The following is a 20559-nucleotide window of genomic DNA, read 5'->3' as shown; positions in this document are numbered from 1 at the left end:
ATGGAGTTGTTAGAGGAAGGATTCTCATCTTGTTGGAGGCAATATTGATACCTACTCACTAAATCTTGATAGTAATGATTAAAATCTGGGATTTTTGGCTCACTCTAAAATATTTTTGAGGCTTGTATGATTTTTTGGACTTATTAAATGTATCAAAGAATTTTTATTTTGATTAAAAAGCCTCCTCCAAGCTTATGAACTAAATAGGGTTTTCAAGATATCCACATTCTACCATGTTTTTACACTCAAAATGTTTTTATAAATCTATTTTAGCTTGTGGGTTTTTAACTACTTTTTGTATTTTTTTTCTCTATTTTTAGACTTCTTAAGTAAGGCTTTAGGCTTTGGTTTCACTCAAAAATAATTTTCAAAGCTTGAGAATTAAGTGCATCTTTCCTTGTTTACTATACTGACTTGAATCTAGCATTATGAAATATTCTTCAAAATCTAGGATTATTGATGCATGATTGAGCTTCATAAGTATTTTTCATGTAATCTATAAATATGCTATTTATTGTTTGGTTTGATTTTACTCAGGGCTAGGCTTGTTAAATAAATTCTTCTTTGAATGATGTGTTGTTCTACCTTGTTTCTAAGCAATAATATATTTGGTTAAATATGAGATGATTTGTGCATGTTTAAGAACTTTAGGCTTTGGGGTTGTATTACAAACACTTTGAGCATGTTTATCATGTTTTATTTGATTTTATTTCATCTCTAATTATTTTATTTGGATTTATTTTGTAAGCACCCATGCTTTATCCTGTTACTTTATATCTTATATAAATGTGCTATTTCAATCCCTTTGTGCATGTTTTTGACCTTCTTTGATTATAGATTTATATTATAGGCATCTTGTACATGTTAGATCAGCTCACCTTTGTATCATATTTCCCTTTTATCTATTTTATTTGGATTTATTTTGAGATTGCATACTTGCTACCAGTTCTAAATCCTATGCATGTTTAGTGCATCTTAACTTACTTTACTTCTAGTTTAGCCATATTTACTTCTTGATTTTAGTTGTATATATGTTTTATATGTTTGGTAGCCCTTGCTTTGATATTATATCTCATATCATGCTTTGTCAATTAAATCTTGCTCTCTTATGTAAGCGCATTGCACTATTTTCGACATTATTGAAGTATGCTTCCTTCCTTCTATGCTTATTTGTTCTTTGATATACATGCCATGCTCTTAGTGCTTTTGTTTTTTATCACCATTGCCTTGTGTATATTCTTATTTTTGTCTCCTGCTATCCATTGGTCTATCATTCAATTGCCTTAATTCCCTCCACTTGTTTAGTAAAGATATCTTTAAGGCTTAAATGAGTGTTACCCTATGGTACATTCCCAATAAGTAACTTTACCTTTGGACTTGAACTCGGTTTTTCGTAGATATGTTTTTCCATTCAAAAGAGTTACTCTTAGGGTTTTACTTCTTATTTTATTTTTCCTTTTAAAAATAAACAAAAATAAGTGGCAACTTTAACTTTTTCAAAAATCAAATTTTCACAATAAAAAATGAGTTTCACTGTCTAATGAGAACGCACATGAAAATGTAGATTCACACCAGTTTCGACTGTAAACAAGTCATTTACTTGCAAGGAACCTATGACTTGAATCTTCTGTGTAACTCCTAATGCACCCAAGTCACGTACAATGCAAGAGATCCAGGCTAGAATGCTTACAAGTATAATGCATAAAATTATGATAGATAAAAGTAAATAGATCTAGAAAATTTTATTAATAAATAATAAAATTCAAAATTTTATTATTAATAAATAATAAATAACCAAATTCAAAAGATTTGGTTCTCCTTAGAATTGATAAAGTTCATCTTTAGAAACTCTCTTAGATGTCTCATCACTTCATCGAGAAATTACTCCGCCTTTCAGGTTGATAGGAGTATTGATTGTTATGAGATTGTTTCATTGTATTTGGAATTCTCATCACGAGAATTCCATAAATTTGTTTGGATTGCTCTTTTTTTCTTGATCTTTGTTGTTAGAATTAAGGGTCATTCTTTAACAAGATTGTCTATCTAGTTGAATATATTATTTCCATCGAAAATTCTAGCATAGATGTATTGCAAATAGTCATTTTACTAGAAAGGTTAAAGTGAGCCAAAAATTTTGTACTAATTTCTCGAATGATTCAGGAAAGAGAAACCACAACTTTTAAACAATAAATAGAGATATATAAAGAAGATTCCTACTTTTGAAATTAAACCTAGGAAACAATGAAAAGGGAATAAGAAGACATTATGCATCCATGAGAAATTGCAACATTAGTGAAACATCTTTATTAATTGTTATTGTTATGGACTCATTTAGTGCAAACACTTATCAATTACCCTGTAATGACCAAGTATTTTAGGCCACATTGGACTTTCAAGTTTTAAAATTCTTCAATTTGTCGTGATTCAAAAGTTAAAAAAAAAAAAAAAAAAAAAAAAAGGTAATTGGAGAATAAGTGTCAATTTGGATTGGCGGAATTCAAAAGATTTTATTGATCAATCAAGCGAGTTGAATTTTGTGTCACGTCAATCTTTAATAGGAAATTTCTTAGGATCATAGAAATAAAAAAATTTCAATAACAAAAAATGAAAATAAATAAATAAAAATAAAATAATTAAACTAATTAATTAATAATAAATTATAGAATAGTTAAATATTTGCGTTGGTGTGTGATAATTTATTTTGTGTGTTCTAAATAATAAAAAAATACGAAAAGAAAAATTAATTAAGGAAGGAAATGAAATAGAATTTAAAAAAAAAAAGACAAAAGAATAAAAAAAAAGTAAGTGAATAAACAAATAAGGATTTGGGGTCTTGGGGCAGCCAACCACTTTAAGTGGCTTAGTTTAAAAAGAAAAAGAAAAGAAAAGGAAGAAAGGAAGGAGACAGAGAAAAAGGAGGGGAGGGGAGGGGGAGTGGTAGTGAGTTGTGGACTACAAGGGAGAAAGCATCATTCTTTGTTCAATGATTTCGATGGCCAAACGAGCTCTATTTAGTGTGGTATCAAAGCCAAGGTTGCAATAATACCTTGGGGTCAGTGTGTATTGTTATGTTTATGATTTGTTATATGTAATTAGTTAATGAGCTGATTATTAATTTATTTATTTCATTATTTATTCTTGGTGTTTGAAAAATCTTGTTATGTTGCTTGTTGATGATAGTAAGAAATGTTATGGTGTTAATTATGTTGAATTATGTATTATGATTGTATGAAAATGGAAGTTTTAATAATTATTGAAGTTGTTAAATTGTTATATGTGAATTTATTTTGCTCACCTTAGAAGTGTGGTTGGATTAGGGCTTGTTGGGATTTGAAATGGCAGGAAGGTCAAGAAGAGGAAGGATTAAAAGAGATGATGAGCTACAATTAGTAAGGGAGGAGCTCCGGGAAGTTAGAAGGGAATTGCAAGAGATCGCTCAATTAATGAGAGGCCAAGGTTCCAAGAGGTCAAGGGGTTCCCAAGGGCAGAGGATTCTAACCACTCCTAGAGGAGGGGCCACTATGCTAGTCCAGTAATGAGCCAGATGGAGGCAATGAAGAGATTTATACAACCTCCATCAAATGGAGAACCAAATGTTGAAGTAGCAGAACACTGGTTGAGCTGCATGAAGAGAATATTGGTGGGGTTGGATATACCCGAGGAGAAGAAGGTTAGCCTGGCAACAGACATGCTAGTAGATAAAGCAAATTTTTGGTGGGAATCAATGAAGAGGGTGTATGACACCAATGTGATGACTTGGGAGGAATTTGAAAGGCTATTTTTGGATATATATATATATATATATATATATATTGGAGAGGTGGCTAAGCATGCCAAGAGGATGGAATTTGAGCACCTTATCCAAGGAACTATGTCAGTACTAGAGTATGAATCCCGTTTTTCGGAGTTGTCTAGATTTTCCATGGGGATGATTAGTGAGAAAGGATAGGAGGCTAGGAGATTCCAACAGGGGTTGAGGCCTACTATTAGAAATAGATTGGTCCCACTAGTTATAAGGGACTATTTTGAGTTGGTTAAGAGATCTTTATTAGTGGAGCAAGACATAGAGGATACCAATCAAATCTGAGAACAAAGAGGAGATAGAAAAGGGAAACAAAAAGTGGGAGAAAGTTCCTGAAGGAGGTCCCAACATCAACAGTAGAGGCAACGAGGTTAGCAATATGAGGGATATTCTTCGTTCTATGTTGGAGGTGAGCAAGGTGCTCAAAGGGCAGCTACTGCTAGAGTATGTTATGGTTGTGGAGTAGGAAATCATTTATGGAGAGCTTGCCCATTAAGGGAAGCACCATAGGCTCTATTTCAGCCTCAAGAAGGCCCTCAGCAGCAACAACATTGCCTTTCCAACCCCCTTAGTTTCACCTACCCTACAACCAGATGTCACACTTACCCCTAACGATGCAAGGAGCCTAGACAACCTCTATGAGTAGTCAGACTCGATCTTCTCAGGGGTCGAGTGCTAGAGGCAGGTGGTAGGCAGAGTTTTTGCCTTGACCCTAACAGAAGCAGAGGATGACGCTATGATTTTGGTCTATAATACTTGGGTGCGTGTTTTGTTTGATACTGGTGCAACTCATTCTTTCATTTTGGTATCTTATGCTAATGCATTGGGGTTGAAAACGGAAATGGTAGAAAATCCATTACTTATCGAATCCCCTATGGGTACAAATTCTAGAGTTGATAGAATATACAAGGGTTGCGTTATTACCTTGGCAAATAGAGCATTTAAGGTGGATTTGAGGATTATGGATATGATTGGGTATGATGTTATCTTGGAAATGGATTGGTTGACAGTATATAGAGCACTTATTGATTGTCATTGCCGCAGGATAATATTTTGTCTGCCAGCTTGGATTAGGAGTAATCCTTAGGATCAAACCTTTGACAAGGGGTCATGGGCCAAATTTGGGGCCGCTCGGAATTTGGGTCATGACATACCCATTGGGGAAATTTTCTATGGACACCAAGGACTTGGTCTGGGCCACAAGAAAACACAGCATTGGGCAGTGAATTCTGTCTCCTTCAACAGACTTGGAATGACTGAGTTTCTTGATTGATGATGCAGAAATCCAAATTCTAATCAGATCACTACTGCGCTTATAATGAAGAATTTTCTCTGGAGGGAATCCATATTGTGAAGCAAATGTAAAAGCAAATAACACATTTTAACCAAACACACTTATAAGCATCAGTAGCATATTCCATATTCAACCATAAAAAAGTATAGAAGTAACAAGAATCACTAGTGCATGAAACATGCAACGTGTTCTGTAATGGAGGAATACAGAACCCTCCTTTCAAGTCATCTCCACATATATGGTTTATATAGGTGTAGGACCTAGAAGAATGAAAGACACAAGCTTGGTGCCCAGCCCATCAGACTTTGGTATCAGTTGTAGTGCGATGGTGATAGAGCATACATGCGGAGAGGGCAAAGTAGCCTATCACATGTCCAGCAATAGCTGCAAGGAAAACTCCAACATTGAAGGTGACGACCGAGAGCACCACCAAGTAGAAAAGGCACTTGCGCAGGCCATGCCTCATGGCGTAAAGAAGCAGGGTCATAGGGGCCATCTGTTCGTTGGCAGGCATGGAACACATTCCACAAATCGGAGTAAGGAGGGCAAGCACAAAGACCAGAAGTAAAGCCAAGTAGTAATGCAAGAAGCTGTAATTACCAGGCCATCCAGGGAACAGGACCATCACATTGGTCCCGACCCAGAAGCTTGTGTGTGCCACTGCCTTCTCGGTGGGCAGCACTGGCATGGGACAGCCAGAGGAAGCCATTTCTGGGAAGGAAAATCTTCGACAAAACTCTGGAAATTTGGTAATGGTGATGTAGTGATGAGGTTTATAAATAGAAGAGAAACTCAAAATCCAAATGAAAAGCAAAGTGTTGGCCATGGTGAGGAGTGACTTGGATTTGAGTGTATCACCACCATTCATCTCTGTTGGCAGAACTAAATTACGCCTCTTTCTTTATATTTCAGGGCATTTTCCTCAAAATTTCCTTAAGTCTATTTTAGCATTCGATTCACTACATTCCTCTATGCTATTAGATTCCGAAGCCTAAATCAGTTTTGTTGCACTTCACTTGGAATGCATCGATTACCCAATCAGCTCGTGGGAGTTGAAGGGAGCAATGCCCTCGGGAGAAACATTTTTTATGAAATGAATGATGAGTTTGCCTCATTATATATAACCGTTCTTATTCCTTTTGACCAGTAGACTGTTAAGTGTTGGTGTATTCCATTAATGTAAAAATCACATTGATAGTTAACAACATTAAAAATCTTGTATTCTTTTTTTATTTTCTATTCATATATGTGCATGATTTGGTTAATATACCAAAAAGAAAAATCTTGTTAAATGCAGAAATTAGGTAATCTCAAAGAATAGAACATATATGCAGCTCTGCTTTATGCTTTGGCCAGCTTAAGAGACTTCCTAGCTTTCACCTTTTAATGGTAAAGATGAGAGAGATGTCCCCCTCTCCTTTTTCCATTTTAAACAGTTTTAGTTCCTTCCACGACTTTACATGTGAAAATAGCTTATTTTACCTCTTGTCTTTCACTTAGGTTTGGACTCTTAAGTCATTATTCCCTTCTAATCCTATTTTTGCACATCTTCTGCTCTCCTATTATGCCCAATGTGTCATTATTTCATTGTCACAACCAACCTCACATTAATTAAGACCCTCTTATAGGATGGTTAATTTTGATCTTTGGTAGGGAAAATCGACTATAATATAATACTCTTTAATTAGAGTTATCTTTGTGTTCTTGACCTATTCCAATTCTGGGAAGCGTGTGACATTGTATCTTATACAACTTTTGTTTGGAGCACATTCGGAAGCCGATGTGGCATAATCTAAGAGAGCAATGCGGTAGACAATGCTGCAACAGTGTAGAGGTATAAAGGGGTAAAATTATAGGAGATCTGTTGAAGTGTAAGCATACAAAAGGGAATCAGGACAATTTGGAAGTTATTGGTCTTAGATAATTTAAGTATTTTATCTCAAAAAGGGAATATGAATTAGGAGTTCGTTTCAAGGGAGATTGACCCACCAACATGGATGACACAAAATCAACCACTAGGAAGTTTATAAATATGCAGTTGTAGGCATTCAAAGGGGAGTTGCCTATTCACCAATCAAACTGTTCATATTAATTTCACATATGCAGTTTCTCAACTGTTTAACAGTCATTATGTCGTTTGCAGTGCTTCTTTTGCTGGAATATTGCACCATCAGTAGTATTGAAGCAAATAGGGCGTTAAAATGCAAGACACTGAAGAGAGCCTAATCTGAGAAAATGATTCTTGATCCACACGTATAATTGCTTGTGGAGCTAGATTTGGGTCAATCCAAGTATCTAGACCAAAGAGCTAGCCTTGGTCCAAGGCCGACCAACAGATTGAAGGGAAACACATTTGGTGCCCCCGCAATTCAGGCTGTGTCAAGAATGGGCTTGCTGCTATATATAAATTTGCCCCAATCCCTTTCTTTGATTGTTACGCACCAACAACAAGAAATCAGTCTCAAGAAAAGGAGGGAAAAGATGAAACTCAACGCTCAAAGAGCCATTCGCATTAGTAAAAGAGAAAAACATGAATTAATATTAAGAAAGGCAGCAACCAAAGTGAGATTGTCAATTGCAATGAAACTAATTATAGATTGTCAATTTTTTTTTGTCTCATATTGTAACAACCAAAGGTTAACTTAGCCCAAATATATAATTTTGGGTCCATAACCAATATATATATATATATATTATTAGGATTTCACATTGAAGGTGAAGAGAAAGTATAATTTCTCCTTACTAAAAACTTTCAAGTAAGAACTCTACTTCAAAAACAGTTTCCATCTCTTTAGAATGTATTATTATTATAATTTAGAAAAAAATTAACTAGGAATAATTAATGGGAAAATATTTAAATAAATAAACTGCGGTGTTTAGGCAAATTAAAAATTCAAAAATCTTAAACCTGGAATTTGTTTGTGAAGATTTGAGTAGAAGAAATCAACCTTAAATGAAAGTTTGGATATGATGGAAATACTAATCTTATATTTTTTTTTATAGGTTGTAATGATGAGATCAAATCTCATCTCCATGAATGTTCTGTTGTTTTTTGTTGTTAGGGGTGAATTCATAAGGTATGCATGTAGAGACTATAGGATGATTGTGGGGAACTTTGAGAATAGTGCCATGTGGCTATAAGAATTTTTGTGTTGTATTTTGAGGTTATAAAATACTATGATGTTATTTTGGTGTGGTGTATTTTGAGGTATATGTGCCATGTGGCTGTAAGTTTGGATATGATGTATTTTGAGGTAGATATTTATAAAAATGGAGGTTTTATAGGTGTTTAGTTTTGGTGTGGTGTTGTTCTTTGGGGAAATTGACATGAGCATTCATGCAATTTTCGTGTATTATTAATTTTCTTTTGGGAGACTACCTTTGTTGAATAGAAAAATTAATTTGAATGAAAGGTCAAATAAATTTTATTCTTTATTGAAGAAATTTGAGTAATTTCTTAGGAAAACAAATTCAATTAAACCTAAATAATTAAAATTGGATATTTTCCTACATAACTTAATTCACCTGATTTTGGCATGAGGTTAAATAATAATTAAATATATTCTAGAGTATAATAATTTGTAGAACTTTAGTCTAAAGAATTCTTTGAAATCTTTTAGGTGATTCATAGGAAATTTTGCAATTTTTTCTTTTGGAATTATACTATCATAACTCAATTTTACAGTATATGGATGGAAACAATATAGGATAAACCTGGGGGTCATCAACTATCATAACAACCGGGGATGCTGTATGAAATCCTCCATCACATCCATCAACCACAGAATCAAAGGGTCCTTCTTCATGTAAGTTTGCTTGGAACAAATGAGGCCTTTCTTTAGCACCTTCAAGTGCAAGCAAGTGTTTTGTCTTTGTTGGATCATCTGTGGCGTATATAAGCAGAACTTGCATGTTAAATGGAAATACCAAGAATGAAAGCTTCCAAAACCTTTATTTTGATAAGAATATATATATAGTATGTAATAGAAAAAAGGCCAAAATGGAAGCATCACTAGAATATTAAGAAGTTCAATTATGCTCCCCTTAGAAGAATGAGGATTGAAGTAAATTGGATGAGCATGTAGACTAGTCATTTTCTCAACAGCAAATGAAAGCTTTTGGATCATTTATGCAACATGATTGAATTTTTAAGTGCAAGAAACTTCAGTAGTGATGGACAAGTTCTTGAAATACTAACAAGAGGATAGAGCTAAAGGCATTCAAGAGGAAACCGAAGAAAAGCAAAGAAACAAAATGAAGGCCCAAACTGTCTTATTGTCTTGTTTGTAGAACAACAAAAGCTTGTAATAAAGCCAAATAATCGTACAAAAATTTGTTGATTTTCTGCTAGGGAAGCAAAACAGTAATTAGAATATATGGCCAGTTTGGTTCGTTTCTCTGAAAATATTTTCAAGAATCGGCTTCCAAAAAGAACAAAGGCTTATATTTAGAGCTTTTGGTTCGAAAACAATTTGGTATGACTGAAGGAAAATCCTTTTCTTTCCTTTTGTTTTTGAGACCTCCTCAGTGTCTTGTAATATCGTTTGATCAAAGAAGCCTTTAATTAAATGCACAATTTTTTACAATAATAGTAGTGATTAAGAAGGAACACATGAAGAATCTGAGATGAATTGATTCTGAAAGTATCTCAAATCATTTTTAACAGCATAAACTTTATCAATTTGTCCTGTAGAACCATATAGAGAGTACAATTCCAAGAATAGTAGGACAACACAAAGAACTAAGCATTGAATATTGTCTTTCTATCATAGATTAAACTTCGGAAAAAGGAAAAGGGACAAAGACCCATCAAAATACCACTCGATCTAAACTTCAAACTACTAAATAACCGCCCACCCACATGCATAAAACCAACATTATGATTGAAAAGTACCAAAACAATAAAGAAAGAAGAAAATTGGGGATAATAGTGATATAAACAAACAACAAACACAATGTTTTTCACTCTAACAATGGTAAGCAGAGGATATGCTTTTTGCACATTTTATTGATAAACAAATAGCTTGTATATAGGCTAATACATAACTGAAAGCAATATGAAAATATGCACTATCCTGCATTAAAAACAAACTCCTATGACTAGGTAAACAAACACACTAAAGACTAGGACAACTCACGTGCAAATTATTAAATTTCCTCAACAATCCCTCCCTTAAATTGATGTTCCAGACATAACATCCAGTTTAATAAGAGATAAACTTTGAAGCTCCATCCCTCAAATTCAAATATTTGAAGTACAAACACCAAGTAGCTTCCTGAACTTCTGAAATGTAGGAAACTTAAGAGACTTGGTTAGAATATCAACAATCTGATCTTCACTTCTGCAATAGATAAGATTAATGAATTCATCATTCGTGAGATCCCTCAAGAAATGATACTTCACATCTATATGTTTGCTTCGACCATGTAAAACTTGATTTTTTGAAAGCTTTATTGCTGAACTATTGTCACAATAAATCTAAGTAGGTCCATCCTCCTTGAAATGCAACTCTTTAAGGATTTTCTTTAACCAAATAGCTTGACAAGCACAAGCCGTTGCAACAACAAATTCAGCTTCAGTGAATGATAATGTGACAATAGGTTGCTTCTTTGATGACCATGAAATAGCTCCAATCCCCATCATGAAAACGTACTCAAATGTGCTTTTTCGATCATCTAGATCTCCTGCATAATCACTATCGGTAAAGCCAAACAAATCTGACTTTTCTCCATTATTGTAGAACAACCCAAACTCCTTAGTACCTTGCAAGTACCGAAAAATTCTTTTTGTAGCCAAGAGATGAATCTCTATAGGACATTCCATGTATCTGCTAATCACACTTACAGCATGCATTATATCAGGTCTTGTTGTCGTCAAATACATTAAACTCCCCACTATTTGTTTGTAAAGAGTGTCATCAACCTTCTTTCCTCCATTATCTTTGTTTAGTTTCATACCAAACTCAGATGGAGTATTTACAGGATTACAATCCTTCATCTAAAACCTATCCAAGATTTCTCGCACATCCTTCTTTTGAGAAATAAAAATTCAAGTAGAAGACTGCATCACTTCAATGCCAAGAAAATAATGCATCATTCCAAGATTAGACATCTCAAATTCAGCCATCATGGATTTCTTAAAACTTCCAAACATGGCTATATTATTTCCCGTGTAGATTAAATCATCTACATATAAGCAAACAATGAGCATTTTTCCTCCATCTTCAATCTTTATAAAAGGTGTATGTTCATAAGGACATTTTTTAAATCCTTCTTTCAAAAAATAAGTTTCTATATGATTATACCAAGCCCATATTTAATCCATATAGAGCTTTCTTTAACTTATACACTTTATGCTCATTGCCAAGTTTTGCATAACTAGGAGGTTGATCGATAAATACCTCTTCTTTCAAATCTCCATGGAGGAATGTTGATTTCAAGTCCAACTAGAAGATAAGCCATGAGTTTTGAGCTGCCATTGCAATCACCAATCTAATTGTATCATGTCTTGCAGCCGAAGCAAAGACTTCTTTATAATCAACACCAAACTCCTATTTGTAGCCCTTAGCTATCAAGCGTGCCTTGTGCTTGTCAACCTCACCATTCTCTTTCAACTTTGTCTTGTAAACCCACTTTACACCAATTGTCTTTTGCCCTTTTGGAAGATCACATAGCTCCCATGTATCATTTCTTTCAATGGCCGTAATTTCAGCATCCATAGCCTTTCTCCATTTAAGTTCTTTGACAGCCACTTCGAAAATGGTAGGATCACAATATGAAAACAGAGAAAAATATGTAAGTGGGTCATCACCTTGATCAACTCCAGTTACCTCATAATTAGTCATCCATGCTAGTCTTCTTCGAACACGTTGAGGCCTTTGTGACTTAGCTGCAAGTGGGCTTTGATAAGCTATTAGAACATTTTGAGTGACTTCCTCTTCTTGCTCATTCTCCATAGGTTGTTGCCCTTTCTCATCCTCATCAAAATCTACTGGAATATTTTCTTTAACACCGTTTTGTTTCCATGACCAGGTGCCTTTTTCATCAAATACCACATCACGGCTGATGACAATTTTCATGGTGCTAGGATTGTATAGTTTATAAGCTTTTGACTTATCACTAACACCAAGAAAAATGCCTTTTTCTCCCTTGTTATCTAGCTTCCTTCTCTTCTCATCTAGAATATGGGCATAGGCAATACACCCAAAAATCTGGAAATGATCTATAGTAGGTTTCCTTCCATTTCATGCTTCCTCCGGTGTCATATTTTGAATAGCAAGTGTGGGACTTCCATTCAATATATGAATGCTCCAATTAACTGCTTCAGGCCAGAAACTTTTTGGAATGCCACTTGTTGTCAAAAGGCTTCGCACCATATTCATAATAGTGTGGTTCTTCCTCTCGCATACACCATTCTGTTGGGGCGTATAAGTTGTTGTAAGTTGTCTCTTGATTCCATGGTTCTCACAAAAATTTGCAAATTCATGTGAGTTATATTCTCCACCGCGATCCATGCGAAGAACTTTTATTGAGTTGCCAACTTCTTTCTCAACAAGTGTTTTATAGCTTTTAAAAGCTTCAAAGGCTTCAGATTTTTCTTGCAAAAAATAAACCCATATCTTACGACTATAATCATCAATGAAGGTAATTATATATCTTTTACCTCCATTAGAATGTGGTATTATTGGCCCACAAATGTCATAATGAACAAGCTCCAACGCCTTCTTCGCTTTCCAAGATTTTCCTTGAGGGAATTGATTACGATGTTGTTTTCTAACAACACATTCTTCACAAAATTGAGAAGAAGCTGTAATTTGAGGAAGCCCCGTCACCATGTTCTTTTGTTGTAGTGTTTTCAATCCGCCAAAATTCAGATGCCCATAGCGAAAGTGCCATATCCATGCCTCATCTTTTAATTTTGCTAAGAAGCACAAATGAGCAGTGTTGTGGAGATAAAGTGGGAACATACGATTCACCGTCATGTTAACTTGAGCAATTAAGCCCAACTTTGCATCTTGAATCTGACATACTCCATCTTTGATAAAAATCTTGTATCCTTTATCTTGTAATTGACCCACACTAAGCAAATTGGTCTTTAAATCTAGCATAAAGAAAAAAAAAAAAACATTGGCGATAGTGTGAGTGGAATTTCCTTTGGTTTGGATTGTTACCTTTCCTTTTCCCATAATAGAAATTATGGAGTTGTCACCAAACTTAACAGAGTTGCAAAATGATTCATCCAAGTCAGAAAATGCCTTCTTTTCTCCACACATGTGGTTGCTATAGCCAGTATCTAAATACCACATGTTTTGTTGAGTTTCTTCCTTCACGTGACATACCATCAAAAGAGACACCTCTTCTTTCTTTTTTGCAAAGTTAGTTTGATCTCCACTTTGTTTATTCAAATCAGTTTGACATTCTGATTTATAATGGTTGATTACTACTCAAATCATGTTATTTTGTAGCTTGTAATTAGCTCTTTTAAACACCCTTGAGGAGTAATTATTACCTTTTAACTCAATTGGCATGTTAAGGACCCTTGCAATCGTTTTTAATCAAATTGTATTAAGTTTTGGTGTTTTTGATAGCTTTTTGCTCACCAAAGCAATTTAAGAATGAGGGAGAGCTGTATATAGTTCATGGCAAAGCTTTTGGAAGCTCAAATTCATGAAGAACCAAGCTTTGGAGCTCCATAGCCCTTTGCCAAAGTCGTTCAAAGTATGCAAGGAAAGAACAAACAGAGTAAGGAAAATAGGGGACAGCAGCTGCAATCTTCCTTCGCACTTTTAGAGCACTTCCCGAAGTCCATTTTCTACATGCTATATACATTTCAAAGCTCAGGAAGTGAAGCATCCAACGCTTTAAAGCGTGTATGATTTTGAGCTGAAATGAGGAAGATATGGTCTTCGGAAGACAACTGCATCAAGCTGAGGGACAATTTCGCACCTTGCGAAATTCGAACTCCAACGTGCGAAATTTAAAGTGGATGGCAGCTGAGTAGTCGTGGTGAAGCCCAGTATGCGAAGTTGATTTTGCAACTTGTGAACTTGGATATCAACGTGCGAAAGTGGATTCTAAGTTGTGAAATCAACTTGCAAAATTTTCGCAAGTCACCATGCAATGTGCGAAACTGGGATATTTGTGCCAACTCTTTTTCTTCTGATATTTTTGTGTCTAAATTTCCATTTTCTCCTTGTATTCAGCCACTCATGTAATTCCTTAGCTAGGAAGTATCCAAGGAAGGGTAAATTACCTTCCTATATAAACTCTCTTGTAAACACTGAAAGGGGGACTCTCGGGGAGCTTTCTCCAGGAGACCAACTTATGTAATTTACACTTAGTGAAATACAGAGATCTCTTTTGCTTTCTTTTCTCTCTACTATTTTCTTTTCTTGGAAGCCAAACAACCTCTGAGGATGTTTTCCCAGAGGATGAGAGGCTAAATTTTGGTTTCTTGGAGTGAAGGAAGCTAGGTGAAAAGTCCAGATGCTAAAGTGGAAAACTCTCGTGCATTAAATACAGGTAGTTGGAGTTCATAAATGGCTTTTAAATCTAAAGTTTTGCTTTAAATCCCTTAGAATCACTTTGAATGGCCAATACATGGTAAGCTTAGGTCTATGGATACTTATTGCTAGATCCACATCAGTCCATTAGTTATCATGTATGAGCCATTGGAAAGTGGCTCAAGGTGAAGACCCATAGTGTCTAAAGCCATTAATGGAACTTGACTACCATTTCTATTGACTTTTTATGGATTAAATCTTCATTGTTAAACCTATACCGGTTCGGGAAACAACCATCCTTTATGTTGTTGTCCCCAATGCGAGAAGAAAAATCCGGAATTTCCCACTTTGCATCCTGAACTTGATCCTAGCAACCTCAGCTCCGGAGACTTTCTTTCTTTCATTTCTACCTAGTTCTATATTAGTTTAGTTCCAAGCACCACTTTCAAAACAAATTTATTTTCTTTTAAACTTTAAGTTATGACAAAGGAAATCATCAGACTCAATTTCTAATCTTAGTCTATCACTGATAGAGTGAAAACCATCCCTGAGTTCGACCCTAGAGCTGCTATACTATAGTAGTTTTGCTACGCCAGTATAAGGTCATAGGATTTATAAATATTTTTTATTAAAATACTCAACTGGGCATGAATCAAATGGCGTCGTTGCGGGATGGTGCCACTTGCAGTGATAACTTTTAGAACACTTGTGATTTCCATCACAAGTTTGGTGAATTCCTTTTTCACTAACTTCATTTCTTCTTTTAATTGTAGAATTTCCTTTGTTAAGTTTACTTTTATTTTCTTTCTAACCTTAACTTTCTTCTAGCTTTCTTTTGTTTTTGTTGTTTTTGTTTTGTTTTCAGGGAACTTGTAACTTGTGCATGCCCTATTGGATTCGGGACTAAGAGGGAAGGCTAGTAAGGATAGAAAATCCTCAAGACACTAAATTGGATATCTGTGTAAACATCATGGACCCTCCATAAGAGGATCAGAATTCTCAACACGGTCAAGGGGGTAATCCAAATGCATATCTATCCATGAGGGATAGAATGCACCCACCAAGGATGAGTGCACCCTCATGCATCGTGCCTCCTCTTGAGCAGCTGATCATAAGGCCCCATATTGTACCCCTCCTACCAAATTTCCATGGAATGGAGAGTAAGAAACCATATGCCCACATCAAGGAGTTTGAGGAGGTATGCAATACTTTTAGAAAGGGAGGAGCTTCAATAGACTTGATGAGACTCAAGCTATTCCCTTTTACTTTGAAGGATAAGGCAAAGATATGACTTAACTCTTTAAGGCCAAGGAGTATAAGGAATTGGGTTGATCTGCAGGCCGAATTTTTGAAGAAATTTTTCCCCACCCATAGGACTAATGGGTTGAAAAGACAAATCTCAAACTTTTCTGCCAAAGAAAATGAGAAGTTCCATGAATGTTGGGAAAGGTATATGGAGGCCATCAATGCTTGTCCTCATCATGGCTTTGATACATGGCTCTTGGTGAGCTATTTTTAAGATGGGATGTCTTCCTCAATGAAGCAAATTCTTGAAACCATGTGTGGGGGAGATTTTATGAATAAGAATCCGGAAGAAGCCATGGACTTTTTAAGTTATGTCTCTGAGGTATCAAGAGGATGGGATGAGCCCAACTCAAGAGAAATGGGAAAGATGAAAGCTCCTGTAAATCCAAAGGGTGGAATTTACATGTTAAATGAAGACATGGACATGAAAGCTAAGGTGGCAACAATGGCAAGGAGGTTGGAAGAACTTGAGTTGAAAAAAATGCATGAAGTCCAAGCCATCTCCGAGACACAAGCCCATGTCATGCCATGCACCATTTGCCAATCATGTGATCATGTGGTAGATGAGTGCCCAACCATTCCAGCTGTGAGGGAGATGTTAGGTGATCAAGCCAATGTTGTGGGGTAATTAGGCCCAACAACAATACACCTTATGGAAACACCTATAATTCAAGCTAGAGAAACCATCCAAATTTTTCTTGGAAACCAAGGCCACCCCCATACCAACCATAAGCCCAAACCCAAGCACCTCAACAAACCTCTTCAGTGGAGCAAGCCATTGTGAACCTAAGTAAAGTCATGGGAGACTTTGTGGGTGAACAAAAGGCAATCAACTCCCAATTGCACCAAAAGATTGAGAATGTTGAGAGTTCTCAAATTAAGAGAATGGATGGGATGCAAAATGATCTATCTCAGAAGATAGACAATATTCAATACTCCATCTCTAGGCTTACCAACCTCAACATAGTGAATGAGAAGGGAAAGTTTCCCTCTCAACCAAGCCAAAATCCAAAGGGTGTTCATGAAGTTGAAACCCAAGATGGGGAGTCTTCAAATTTGAGGGAGGTCAAAGCTGTGATCACTTTGAGGAGTTGGAAGGAGGTTGATCAGCCCTTGCCTAACGTGAGGCAAGATAAAGAACTCATGTCAAAGAGACCCTTGGTTAAAGAGAGCAATAACCAAGAAGATAAGAGTGGGAAGAAAAATGCTTCTAAATCAAGCATTGAAGAAGAGCCAAGGATAGTGATCAAAGAGGATATGATGAAGAAACATATGCCTCCCCCTTTTCCTCAAGCTTTACATGGAAAGAAGGAAATCAAGAATTCATAAGAAATTCTTGAAGTTCTGAGACAAGTGAAGGTGAATATACCCTTACTTGATATGATCAAGCAAGTCCTCACATATGCAAAATGTTTAAAGGACTTGTGCACGGTTAAGAGAGGGTTAAATGTGACAAAGAATGCTTTCCTCACTGAGAAGTAAGTGCCATCATTCAGTGCAAGTCTCCAGTTAAGTACAAAGATCCGGGATGTCCCACCATTTCAGTCAACATTGGAGGGACACATGTGGAGAAGGCTTTACTAGACTTGGGGGCTAGTGTGAATTTGCTCCCATACTCTATGTATAAGCAACTAGGACTTGAAGGATTGAAGCCCACAACCATCACCCTCTCCTTAGCTGATAGGTCAGTCAAAATCCCAAGGGGAGTGATAGAGGATGTTCTAGTTCAAGTGGACAAATTCTACTATCCTGTGGATTTTGTAGTGCTTGATACTGATTCCACTGTTAAGGAAGAAAATTATGTGCCAATCATCCTTGGAAGGCCTTTCCTAGCTACCTCCAATGCCATCATTAATTGTAGGAATGGGGTGATGCAGCTCACATTTGGAAACATGACCTTGGAATTAAACATATTCCACCTATGCAAGAGGCATCTTCACCCAGTAGAGGAGGAGGAATTGGAGGAGGTGTGCTTGATCAACACTTTGGTTGAAGAGCATTGTGACAAGAATTTAGAAGAGAGCTTGAACGAAAGCCTTAGAGTGCTTGAAGATGGGTTACCTGAACCCTTAGATGTGCTAGCCATCATGTCTCCTTGGAGGAGACGGGAAGAGATCTTACCACTGTTCAATAAGGAGGACTCATAAGGAGCAGCTATGGAGGACCCTCCAAAGCTTGTTTTGAAGCCACTTCCTGTTGATTTGAAGTATGCATATTTGGAGGAAGATGGGAAATATCCAGTGGTGATTTCTTCAACTCTCACAAGTGATCAAGAGGATAGTCTTTTGGGAGTCCTTAGAAAATGCAAAAAGGCAATTGGATGGTCAATTTCTGATCTAAAGGGGATTAGCCCTTTGGTATGCACCCACCATATCTATATGGAGAAAGATGCAAAACCAGTGAGGCAGCCTTAGAGGAGGTTGAATCCTCACATGCAAGAGGTGGTAAGGGGTGAAGTTCTGAAGCTACTTCAAGCAGGGATCATATATCCCATTTCAGATAGCTTGTGGGTGAGCCCAACCCAAGTAGTCCCAAAGAAATCTAGAATTATTGTGATACAGAATGAGAAAGGAGAGGAAGTCTCTACACGTCTTACCTCAGGATGGAGGGTGTGTATAGACTACAGGAGGTTGAATTCAGTGACTAGAAAGGACCATTTCCCATTGCCTTTCATGGATCAAGTCCTTGAGAGAGTCTCAGGACATCCTTTCTACTGTTTTTTGGGTGGATACTCGGGGTACTTCCAAATAGAGATTGATTTAGAAGATCAAGAAAAGACAACCTTCACTTGCCCCTTTGGTACTTTTGCCTATAGGAGGATGCCCTTTGGTCTATGTAATGCACCTGCAACTTTCCAAAGATGTATGCTAAGCATCTTCAGTGATATGGTGGAGCGCATCATGGAAGTCTTCATGGATGACATCACTGTATATGAAGATTCTTATGAGGAGTGTTTGCTGCATTTAGAAGTTGTTCTCCAAAGATGTATTGAGAAAGACCTAGTGCTAAATTGGGAGAAGTGTCATTTTATGGTACAACAAGGAATTGTCTTAGGACATATAATCTCCAAGAATGGCATTGAGGTAGATAAGGCAAAGGTGGAGCTAATTGTTAAGTTGCCACCTCCCACAAATGTTAAAGGAATTAGGCAATTCCTAGGACATGCCGGGTTCTATAGGAGGTTCATTAAGGATTTCTCAAAAATCTCAAAACCTCTTTGTGAACTCTTGGTAAAGGATGCCAAGTTCGTGTGGGATGAGAAATGTCAGAAGAGTTTTGAGGAACTGAAGCAATTCCTCACAACTGCACCAATAGTGAGAGCCCCAAATTGGAAATTACCTTTTGAGGTAATGTGTGATGCAAGTGATCTTGCTATGGGGGTTGTTTTGGGGCAAAGGGAAGATGGAAAAGCCCTATGTGATTTATTATGCAAGCAAAACTTTGAATGAGGCTCAAAGAAACTACACTACTACTGAGAAAGAGTTGTTGGCAGTAGTTTTTGCCTTGGATAAGTTTCGTGTCTATTTGGTAGGGTCCATTATAGTGGTGTTCACTGACCATTCTGCTTTGAAGTACTTGCTAACCAAGCAAGATGCCAAGGCAAGATTGATAAGATGGATCATCTTGCTTCAAGAATTCAATCTCCAAATCCGGGATAAAAAGGGAGTTGAAAATGTGGTAGCTGACCACTTGTCAAGACTTGTGATAGCACATGACTCACATGGTCTACCTATCAATGATGACTTCCCTAAGGAGTCTCTCATGTCGATAGAGGTAGCTCCATGGTATTCTCATATAGCAAATTACTTGGTTACTGGAGAAGTTCCAAGTGAGTGGAGTATCCAAGACAAGAAGCATTTCTTTGCTAAGATCCATGCCTATTATTGGGAGAAGCCTTTTCTCTTCAAATACTGTGTTGATCAAATCATAAGGAAATGTGTTCTTGAACAAGAGCAATCAGGGATTCTATCCCATTGTCATGATAGTGCATGTGGAGGTCATTTTGCTTCCCAGAAAACAGCCATGAGAATGATCCAATCAGGTTTTTGGTGGCCCTCTCTTTTCATGCCCACTCTATGTGCAAGGGATGTGATCGGTGTCAAAGGCTAGGGAAGCTAACACGCCGAATATGATGCCCTTGCACCCCATCTTGATAGTGGATGTCTTTGATGTTTGGGGGATAGACTTCATGGGGCCATTTTCAATGTCATTTGGACACTCCTACATTTTGGTGGGAGTGGATTATGTCTCTAAGTGGGTAGAAGCAATCCCATGTAGGAGCAATGATCATAAGGTGGTTCTCAAATTTCTCAAGGAGAACATCTTTTCAAGATTTGGAGTGCCTAAGGCTATTATCAGTGATGGAGGAACCCACTTTTGCAACAAGTCTTTTGAGACTCTTCTAGCCAAATACGGGGTTAAGCACAAGGTAGCTACACCTTATCACCCTTAAACAAGTGGCCAAGTTGAGTTAGCTAACCGGGAAATCAAGAATATATTGATGAAGGTGGTGAATGTGAATAGGAAGGATTGGTCTATTAAGCTCCTGGATTCATTATGGGCTTATAGGATCGCTTATAAGACCATTCTCGGAATGTCTCCTTATCGCCTTGTTTATGGCAAAGCGTGTCATCTCCCAGTGGAGATTGAATATA

The 20559-nt window shown here is 36.7% G+C and overlaps 2 protein-coding genes across 2 annotated transcripts; both read right to left on the bottom strand.

Annotated features, from left to right (window-relative positions):
- Positions 1–5394: 5394 nt before the first annotated feature.
- Positions 5395–5805, bottom strand: LOC117910960 (copper transporter 1-like). The gene has a single exon (XM_034825134.1). It carries the CDS (start codon positions 5803–5805, stop codon positions 5395–5397), a length of 411 nt encoding a protein of 136 aa, XP_034681025.1.
- Positions 5806–10575: 4770 nt separating this feature from the next.
- LOC117910958 (secreted RxLR effector protein 161-like) lies at positions 10576–11094 on the bottom strand. The gene has a single exon (XM_034825133.1). It carries the CDS (start codon positions 11092–11094, stop codon positions 10576–10578), a length of 519 nt encoding a protein of 172 aa, XP_034681024.1.
- Positions 11095–20559: the final 9465 nt, after the last annotated feature.

The sequence above is a fragment of the Vitis riparia genome, chromosome 3 (genome assembly GCF_004353265.1).
Source record: "Vitis riparia cultivar Riparia Gloire de Montpellier isolate 1030 chromosome 3, EGFV_Vit.rip_1.0, whole genome shotgun sequence".
NCBI classification, from domain to species: Eukaryota; Viridiplantae; Streptophyta; class Magnoliopsida; order Vitales; family Vitaceae; genus Vitis; species Vitis riparia.
The sequence above is the reverse complement of the archived record's forward strand: the minus strand, read 5'-3'. Positions and strand labels throughout refer to the sequence as shown.